We start from the raw sequence: 9,652 nt of genomic DNA, 5'->3' as shown, positions 1-9,652 counted from the left end.
GTGCCACAGAGGCACGGGGGACGCAGCGGCCCCTGGCGGCCGGGGGCAGCCTCGCGGCTCCGCTCCCGGGTTCCGCATACAGCGCCCGGAAAACCCAGCTCGCGGGAGATCCAGGGTCTCACTGCGGAGAATGCAGAGCAGGCTGGAAGCCGGACGGTGGCTGGGCGGCTCAGGGCTGGCTGGTCAGGACCTGCCCGCCCCCCGGATCCCAGAATGGGGTCACTGCAGAGGGTCTCTCCCGCAAGAAGAGGCGAGGTCTCAGGCACCCTGCTGGATGCTGGCAGCAGTGTGGAGGCCGGGGGAGCAGAGACCCCCGGGCCAAACACGCGCCGAATTAGCCCCGGCTGCTGCCGGAAGCCTGGCGGAGCCCGACTAGCACAGGGGTCAGGAAAGCTTCCTGGAGGCGTCTTGTCCTGTCCCTGCTCGGCGTTGCCCCCGCAGGACGACCCTCCCCGCCCCGCGACACCAGCACCAGAAGGCGAGCTCACGACGCGGGGCCCTGGAGTGTCCCTCTACGAGCCCCTCCCCTGAGGACACCTTTTCGCCCGTCTTGCCCACTGCTCCCTCCCCAGGCCTGGTAGTTGCCCGCTTCAAGGGCCCATGAGCCAGGACCACAACCCGCAGCTAGGCAGACCTCTCTTCACTCGGCTCGGCAGGCCGCCCTGTGGCTTGCAGGATCTTATTTCCCTGCCTAAGGATCGAATAGAGAAAGCTGAGCGCGGAAGAATTGATGCTTTTGAACTGTGGTGTTGGAGAAGACTCTTGAGAGTCCCTTGTACTGCAAGATCAACCAACCTATCCTAAAGGAAATCAGTCCTGAATATTCATTGGAAGGACTGATGCTGAAGCTGAAACTCCAATACTTGGGCCACCTGATGCGAAGAACAGGCTCATTTGAAAAGACCCTGATGCTGAGCAAGACTGAAGGCAGGAGAAGGGGACGACAGAGGATGAGATGGTTGGATGGCATCACCAACTTGAGGCATATGAGTTTGAGCAAGCTCCGGGAGTTAGTGACGTACAGGGAAGCCGGGCGTGCTGCAATCCACCGGGTTGCAAAGAGCCGGCACGACTGAGCGACTGAACTGAATGAAAGGATGGAAACTGTGCCTTCTGCAGTGCAGAGGGGAAGCTCGGAGCCCTAACCACTGGACTGCCAAGGAATTGCAAGAAATGGAATCTTAAGAAATAAAACAAGTAAGAAAATATAGGCAAAGCCAAGAAAATAGCAAAGTATGTATTTGTTGCATCCAGAGCTGCCCACTTAGTCATGTCAGCGACAAGACTTGAGCTGTGAACCAAGGGGTCACTTGGGTGCCTGGGCAGGTGTGTGACCCTGAACCACACCAGCGCCTTTAAAAGTCATAACAAAATTGAACCCTGAAGAGAGGGATGGACTGGGGCTGGGCTTATCATGGGCCTGGGAGAACACAAGCAGCCCTTTCTCGAGTTACTGAGGCCTGTAAATGTGTCCACATGTCAGCGGGCTCTCCGTGGGGAGCCTGCCTCCCAGATTCACTGTTGTCTGTCATGCATTTACAGGTGTTTTTTTGTGACAGAAGTCGTGGGGGAGGGAGGAGTAGCTGCTACTCTCCCCACTCAAGCCCCTTCTCTTGTAGCAAAATAAGGCCCCCTCCCCCTCAGCCCTACATGGCCCCCTGGAGGGCTGTGTCTGAAGAGACTGCTTTAAAGTAGTTTCAAGGGCCCATGAGCCAGGACCATCACGCGCAGCTAGGCAGACCTCTCTTCACTCGACTCGGCAGGCCGCCCTGTGGGGTCAGACAGCAATGAAGAGTCACAACTTATCTTCAGTTCAGTCGCTCAGTCGTGTCTGACTCTTTGCGACCCCATGAATCGCAGCACGCCAGGCCTCCGTGTCCATCACCAACTTCCAGAGTTTACCCAAACTCATGTTCATTGAGTCGGTGATGCCATCCAGCCATCTCATCCTGTCGTCCCTTTCTCCTCCTGCCCCCAATCCCTCCCAGCATCAGGGTCTTTTCCAATGAGTTAACTCTTCGCATAAGGTGGCCAAAGTATTGGAGTTTCAGCTTCAACATCAGTCCTTCCAGTGAACACTCAGGACGGATCTCCTTTAGAATGGACTGGTTGGATCTTCTTGCAGTCCAAGGGACTCTTAAGAGTCTTCTCCAACACCACAATTCAAAAGCATCAATTCTTCGGTGCTCAGCTTTCCTCACAGTCCAACTCTCACATCCATATATGACCACTGGAAAAACCATAGCCTTGACTAGAAGGACCTTTGTTGGCAAAGTAATGTCTCTGCTTTTGAATATGCTATCTAGGTTGCTCATAACTTTCCTTCCAAGGAGTACACGTCTTTTAATTTCATTCCTGCAATCACCATCTGCAGTGATTTTGGAGCCCCCAAAAATAAAGTCTGACACTGTTTTCACTGTTTCCCCATCTATTTCCCATGAAATGATGGGACCAGATGCCATGATCTTAGTTTTCTGAATGTTGAGCTTTAAGCCAACTTCTTCACTCTCCTTTCATCAAGAGGCTTTTTAGTTCCTCTTCACTTATCTTGCTTCCTTGTAAAAACAGCATCTGAGTTTCATCCCTGTGTCATTATCCCTCGCTTTTTGAGAAACTGGTCCTTTTGTCATTTGTCATGTTCTCCTCCCTCCAAATCTTGATCTGGGAGTAGCAGAGGTATATCCCCTGCCCCTCACCCAACATAAAAGTGGCACTGGTTTGTCTCCATATGGGCTGGGGCTTCTGCTTCTGGTCTGGTCTTGTCCTCAGAGACTTGCCTTCTTCTGGTGGAAAATTTTTAAAATATCTGTTAAAATATTTGTTAAATATTTAAAATAATCTGAATTTGTGCCCAGAGATATTCAGCCAGTCATCTCTCCATTTAAAAACCAGAGATATTTTCATCCCAGTGAGAGCACATCTCCAACCAAAGGTTTCTCTGTTCTGCTTGTGCTGAACCAGGTGGGTGACTGTCTCAGAGGTTTTCTCTCTTTTGCCCAAACTCCACCTAATAAAGTTCTGAGAGCATGAAAAAAAAGTCTTTAAAAAAAAAAAACAAAACTGGAGCCAGGGCTTCCCTGGTGGCCCAGTGGCAAAGAATCTGCCTGCCAATGCAGGAGACATGGGTTGGATCCCGGATCCAGGAAGATCCCACATGCTGCAGAGCTACTAACCCCATGGGCCGCAACTATTAAGCCTGTGTTCTAGAGCCCGGGAGCCGCAAAGACTGAGCCCACGTGCTGCAAATACTGAAGCTCAAGTGTCCCAGAGCCCATACTTCTCAACAAGAAAATCCATCACAATGAGAAGCACACACACCGCAACTGGGGTGTGGCCCACGATTTCCGCAACTACAGAAAGCCTGAGCAGCAGCGAAGACCCAGCACACCAAAACTAAGTAAAATCAGAAAAAACCCAAATCAACTAGCCAGAGCCACCCCGAGGACGTGCTAGAGGAGGGAGTGGGCAAAGCGGGGGCCATGGCCAGGACATGGGCCCTCCCCATCCGAGTCAGACAGGCAGTCACAGCCCTCCCATCACAGGGCAACTGTGACGGCTAAACAGCTCAGTGACCACAGAACCCTCAAGCCTGGCACGTGGTACACGCCCTAACAATGTGCGATGTGTCTGTCTGAGGGAGAAAGGGGCGCAGGGTGGAGAGAGCCAGAGGCACTGAAGCAGCTCCGCCCTGGGAAGAGCCGCGGCAGGTGGGCAGGAAGCGGAGAAGGAGGGCCGCTGCCTGAGCCCCGGACCCACTTCTCTGGGCTTCGCTTCACATGAATCACAGATGCGGGTCTGAGGCTGGTTTCTTGGAGGGCTCTGAGCTCAACTGTCCCGATTCCCCATCAGGCACCAGGCACTGCTGTGGGGAGAGGACCCCCCACCTGTCGACGTTTCTTGGTGGGAAACCCTCCTCTCCTGGGGAGGTGAGATGAAGCGAGCAGGCCGGGCTCCAAGTCAAGAGCATTTATTGAAGCTGGGAAGCAGGGCGCGGGGTGAGGCTGGGGCGCTCAGGGAGACGGCGCGTCTGAAGGGCTGCGAGAGCCCAGGGTCAGGAGCCAGAGCCAAGGGGAGAGGGGCGGGGGGGCACAAGCTCTCAGAAGGCGATGTTATCCTCATACAGCGACAGCAGCAGCAGGACGGTCCAGCCGCCCAGCAGGCCAACGTTGTGGAGCAGGAAGAGGAGCCAGGGCCGCCGGTCGCGGACGTTCAGCATGGCCGGGAGCTGAGGACGGGGCCTGAGTCAGGGCCGGCTCAGAGCGCCCGCCCTGCGCCCGCCCAGGGCAGCCCCGGCCCGCCCGGCTCTGACCATGTCGCAGAGCGCCACGTAGAGGAAGAGGCCGGCGGCCACCGCCAGGATCCATGTCTCGCCGTCTTCGCCTACGCCGGCCGCGAGCGCAACGTAGAGGCCGATGAAGGCCGTGAGCGCCGAGGCCACGTTCAGGAGCAGCGCGCGGCGCACCGACAGCCCCGCGTGCAGCAGGGCCGCGAAGTCCCCTGGGGCGGGCGGTGGGGGTGGTTTAGTTGCTTCGTCGTGTCCGATTCGTGAGACCCCATGGACCGTAGCCCCCCAGGCCCCTCTGTCCACGGGATTCTCCAGGCAAGAGTACTGGAGTGGTTGCCAGTCCCTTCTCCGGGGGATCTTCCCGACCCAGGGATCGAACCCTGGTCTCCAGCACTGCAGGCGGATTCTTTACTGTCTTGAGCCATGAGTCGCGGGCGGGGCTGGGGTCAGGTCAAGGGCCGCGCCCACTCCCCGATAGTACCGCCCAACTACGCGGTCGACCAGCCACACCCAGACCCCAGCTGCGGGCAGGCCCCGCCTCCGGCAGGCGGGAACCCCACAAGGCTCACCCAGCTCGTGCGGCACCTCGTGGCAGAACACGGCCAGCGAGGTGGCCAGCCCCGACTTCCAGGAGGACAGAAAGGCGGCGCCCACGGCCAACCCGTCGGCGAAGTTGTGCACGGCGTCGCCCAAAGTGATCACGTAGGGCAGCAGTCTCAGCCCTGCGGGCGCGGCGGGCGTGGGTGCGCGTTTGCCCCGGCCGGTTCCTCCGCTCCCCTCCCAGTCCCGGTGCCTGCTCCGCGCACCGAGACCCTGACCCCCAACGCTCCAGGGCCTCCCTCAGGGCTCACCTGGGCTCAGTCTCCGGGGCTCCGGGCTCAGCAGCTCGGGGCTCTCCTCCGCCACCTGGAGGGGAGACCAAGTTGGTGGGCGGGCCGTGTAGATTAGGCTCAGGGCGGGAAGGTGAGGAGGCGCGCGTGGAGCCAAGTCCCCAAATCAGGCCAGGGGCGGAAGCCCTGGAGAGGTGACTGGGACCACAGACAGGGCTCTGCCAGGGGAGTTGACGCCGGGCAGAGCGGGCTCACCAGGTCTGCGCGAGAGCCCTCATGGAGCTGCTTGGGCTGCCGGAGGTCGCTGGGTGCCAGCTGCAGGGACACGCCATGGCTGTGGCCGCCGTGACTGTGGCCATGGTTGCAGGCCCCATCCTTTGGGTCCTGCGGGGACGGAGGCTCAGGATCCACCGTGCCTCCGCCACCCCTCCCCACACCACGTCCAGCCCCCAAGCACCTGACCTCGGGGTCCAGGGGCAGCAAGAGGTTGAAGAGGCTCTCGAAAAGGAAGAAGGCATAGAGCCCGCCCAGCACAGCTAGGAGGTGCCAGGTGGGCTGGAAGCCATGGTCCTCCCCGTCATGGGCGTGCAGCCCCAGCACCTGGTGGGGGGGTGGGCAGAGGACACTGGACTGGGTGCCTTGGGACTTCCTCCTCCCAGACAGGCGGGTAGAGATTAGGGGTCAGGGAGGGCTCTGGCAGGCTGGGGCAACCTTAGGCATCAAGTGCAGGAGGGCGTCGCCAGTGAGCGCGCCCACAGCCATGCTCAGGAAGGCCTGGATGACGTAGTGGGAGGTGGTGCTGCAGCTGGCACAGCTGAGGAGCAGGAGCCCGAGGAGGGAGCACAGGCAGATCAGCAGCGTGGCCAGGGAGCCGTACAGGTACCCTGGACAGGGAGGACAGTGAGCGCCTCCCTCCCAACTGTGGCCCTTTGCTTTCTCGGGAGGGGCATCCAGACCGAGTCTGGGAGGAGCAGGAGCCCCCCACAAGGTTGCAGGCACTCGGGTGCAATCCTGGCCTCGGCTTCCTGCTGGCCCCTGGCCTCAAGCCCCCATCCTCTTCCCTCGCAGCACCCCCTTCCCTGTTGCCCCTCCACCCCGCTGCCTGGTCTGCCAGCCCTGGCCCCGGCTCTCTGCAGCCCAGCGGCTACTTTCTCCTCCCTGTTTGGTTCCATCTCCATGCTGCCAGCCCCTTGGGCACCACCAGGGCGCAGCTAGGCAGTAGGGTGGACACTCACTCTCAGCCTGGCTGAGCTGATCCTGGGTGGGGAGCGTGGGCTGAGGGCTGCAGGCCCCGCTCAGTTGCTGCTGGAGCAGAGCGGGGCTCAGTCGGGCCCAGTCGTCCGGCGTCACCCCGGCCTGCTCAGACATTCCGTACACAGCCATGATGTCTTGAGCACTCAGGCACAGCTGGGGTGGGGGTGACAGATCTGGTGTTCAGGGCCCTGAGCAGTCCATGGGCCCCCACCTCTCTCCGGGACTCGGGCACACGGACGGCTCACCGTGTCCCACACGCTGGCGCTGCTGTTGGGGGCGGCAAGGGGCACGGGGCCCTGGCCCTTTCCCAGAGGACTGTGGTCACTGTGGCTGTCGTGGGGCTCCGTCGCTCCGCCCAGCCCCAGGCGCTCCATCAAGGCTGCCAGCTCTGGCAGAGGGTGAAAATCTGCTCCAGCCCTGCACTCCCCGGGGGGCAGATGCTGGGGTTCAGGGCACTCCCTGCCCTCTAGCCCAGCTCAGGCCTCACCGTCCAGGGTGATGTTGGGGTTCTCGCTGCTGTGCTGCCGGAACACGAAGTCTACGAAATACTGGGGGGTCGGCAGGGCGTGGAAGCAGGCGCCGCTCCAGACATGGTCCAGCAGGGCAGCCAGCACCGGGCCGGGGCTGCCGGGAGCCCCCACTCCTGCCGCCTCCCCCAGCAGCTGAGGCAGGTCCACACAGGCCTGGGGAGGAGCCAGCCTCAGTGTCTAAAGCAGCATGGCCACACTGGCCTCTCCCTCTCCGGTGCCCCTGGTGCCCCCGGACTCTGCTGAAACCCAGGCACCACAGCTGTCCCCTTCCCTGCCCAGCTGGTCCCAGCCCCGCCTCGTCCGGGCTCTTCCTTGGAGCCCCGGGAGCTTTCTCAGCCCCGTCAAGGATCAGGGCCCTGTCGGAATGCCCGCAGCCCTGCCTGGCTCAGTGGTGAGTGTCCACTTGTGACCCCCCCAGCCCAGGCTCCCCCGAGCACCCAGAAAGGTGCTGAGGCCCAGCGCCACTCGAGTGGTCCCCCTTCTCTCAGTCCCTCTCGGACCCTCTTCCCCCAGTGCCCCTGGGCAGCTGGCCCAGGCGCCCACCTGCTGAGAAGCGGGCTGGCCAGCGGCGCGGGCCTGGATTTGCTGCAGCAGCCTGGTCAGGGCCAGGCTCAGGGCCTGAGGGCTCTCGAGCAGGACCAGGAGCTGGTCGGCGCGGGCAGCCCAGCGGCCAGCCCGGACCTCGGCGCAGGTGCCCACTGGGTCGCTGAGGTAGAGGGCGGCGGCGGCACTGAGGCGGGCGATGTGCCTGGGCTCCAGGGCCGGGCCCGAGGGGGCCCCGGGCTGCTCAGGTCTGCCCAGAGCCAGGGCGTCATCCACAGACAGGCACTGTTGGCACAGACGGACAGGCGGGGGCCACACACGAGGGCTGCCACCCTCCTGTCCCTCACGCCGGTGCCCTCCACAGTCGGCTCACTCACCGACCCCCGCCATCCCCCGTGACAGGCAGGCACACCCACTGAGGGTCCCCCATCCTAGGGAGGTTTCTGCCTGGAACCATTATCAGTTTGGGGGTGGGGAGAGGGGGGCGCTGACTGGGTGGGGGGACAGCCATGGGATCCCAGAGCCGTACCCTGCCCCCTCCCCAGGGAGCTCAGGGGGCTCTGAAAGGGAGCTGAGGAGAGTGGGCTTGGGCCTGCGGGCAGGGCCCGGAGTCAGGCTGCCACGCGGCCCGCCTCCTGGAGTTTGCCCGGGCCCTTTGCAGCCAGCCTCGGCCTCAGGGTGGAGCGGCGGGCTTGGGCTGGGGCCGGAGGACCCGTCGGTTGGGGGTGTTACCTTTCCACACGGCCCGTCGGCACAGTGCACACGGGCCGCCAGTGTATTTAACAGGCCGCCCAGCGCCACGCGGTCCAGAGCGCCCTGGCCCGAGGACAGCAGGGTCAGCAGATGAGCAGGATGGGTCGTCGTCCCCGACGCCGCTAGCGCGGCCAGCACAGCCAGCAGCGGCCCCAGTCCGGGCAGGCCCAGGAGCGCCATGCTGCAGCCGCCCGGTACCTTGAGCTCGGGGTAGGCCGAGCTCGCCTGGGTGGCTGCGGGGCGCAGGGGCTGCCTGATGCTGGACTGGGGCTGGGCCAGTACCTCTCGCCCAGCGAGGCTCTCCAGGTATTTCCTGCGGGGCCCTGTGATTGGCTGCCAAGGCGTTGCCGCAGGTTAACCATTCCAGTGGCAGTCCTCCCTGAGCCTGGGGCTGCTGCCCCAGGGTGAGGCCGGGGTCAGGAGCCACATTAGGCATTACTGACAAAATGGAGGCACGGCCCTAAACCCCCTCCCTTTGTTCCGTAGGTATGGACCCGGAATGAAGGAGTTAGGCTTTGTGATTCTGACTTGTTTCTTCCTTTCCTTGGCTGAGTTGACTGAAGAGAATATTAAGGTGCTTATTGTTTTTGAGAGGAGCATAAGAAGGCATAAAGCCTTCTGCAGCGGTGCTCAAAGAATAATTCATAAAGTTAATCACTGACATTTGTTCAAGGACTTTTACAAAAAAGTGTTCCAGGGTGAGCACACAGGCCGCAGCTTGAGGCCATGGGAGGGATTGCTATCCGAAGGCCATTTGTGAGAAAAGTGTTTCTGGCAAAGGAGTTTGCTGAATTTAGGGCTTAGGAATAATTAAAATAGTTAGAGGCTAAAGATACAAGGATTGCTGTAATGTTAGCATATTCTACTATAGCTTATAGAAATTAGGGACTTTAGAGGTAGTATTAGCTAGAAGCCCTTTCTAAGAAATAGTGAGCTTAGGACACTAGAGGCAAACAGGGCTTAAAAAGATAAGAAATAAACTGAGGAATGTGGTATGCAGCCCAGACATTAGCATGAGTTACAGTGTATTCACAAGGACACATGAGAAAAAGTAGATAAGAGAAGCGCTGAGGAAGGAACTCCTTTTGAGGGGCAACAATGATTTTTTGAGAAAAATAAATCTGGGTCAATGGGAACTAAAAATATCAAACCTCTGACCTAATGCTTTTGTAAAAGTATAAAAGAGAATCATAAGCTTGAAATGAACAGGCAGTCCAAGAAAAATGAGAGGCTGCCTCAGTTTCTCTCGCTGACACCGCCCACCCCTTCAGGTTGAATCCCTGGCTGCTGGAGCTGGACTCCGGCAAATGGCGCCCAGAACAGGGGACACTGAAGGGAAGGTAATTTGAGATTGTAACGCGGGGCGTTAGGATTGTACCTGTGGGTGGCCGGCACCCCTCTGCAGTTTAGGCAGGGTGAGGAGTGTACAGAATGAATAAGAATATTCTCTAGAAGAA

At 60.0% G+C, this 9,652-nt stretch overlaps 1 protein-coding gene across 4 annotated transcripts; it reads right to left on the bottom strand.

Annotated features, from left to right (window-relative positions):
• Positions 1 to 3,951: 3,951 nt before the first annotated feature.
• SLC39A4 (solute carrier family 39 member 4) lies at positions 3,952 to 8,494 on the bottom strand. 4 transcript variants are annotated; one of them, XM_055546797.1, is made up of 12 exons: positions 8,175 to 8,490; positions 7,443 to 7,727; positions 6,857 to 7,052; positions 6,615 to 6,757; positions 6,351 to 6,522; positions 5,827 to 5,999; positions 5,578 to 5,715; positions 5,371 to 5,499; positions 5,137 to 5,191; positions 4,855 to 5,007; positions 4,310 to 4,497; positions 3,952 to 4,225 (listed from the first exon to the last, which is right to left on the bottom strand). In XM_055546797.1, exons 1-12 carry the CDS (start codon positions 8,373 to 8,375, stop codon positions 4,097 to 4,099), a joined length of 1,962 nt encoding a protein of 653 aa, XP_055402772.1. In that variant the 5' UTR covers positions 8,376 to 8,490; the 3' UTR covers positions 3,952 to 4,096. The 4 variants fall into 4 exon arrangements, with proteins under 4 accessions (XP_055402772.1, XP_055402773.1, XP_055402774.1 ...); XM_055546798.1 differs by lacking the exon at positions 4,855 to 5,007 and having other exon boundaries at positions 8,175 to 8,494; XM_055546799.1 differs by lacking the exon at positions 7,443 to 7,727 and having other exon boundaries at positions 8,175 to 8,489.
• Between the last annotated feature and the right edge of the window lie 1,158 nt (positions 8,495 to 9,652).

The sequence above is a fragment of the Bubalus kerabau genome, chromosome 14 (assembly GCF_029407905.1).
Source record: "Bubalus kerabau isolate K-KA32 ecotype Philippines breed swamp buffalo chromosome 14, PCC_UOA_SB_1v2, whole genome shotgun sequence".
In the NCBI taxonomy this organism is placed as follows: domain Eukaryota; kingdom Metazoa; phylum Chordata; class Mammalia; order Artiodactyla; family Bovidae; genus Bubalus; species Bubalus kerabau.
This window is presented reverse-complemented; position numbering and strand designations above follow the sequence as displayed.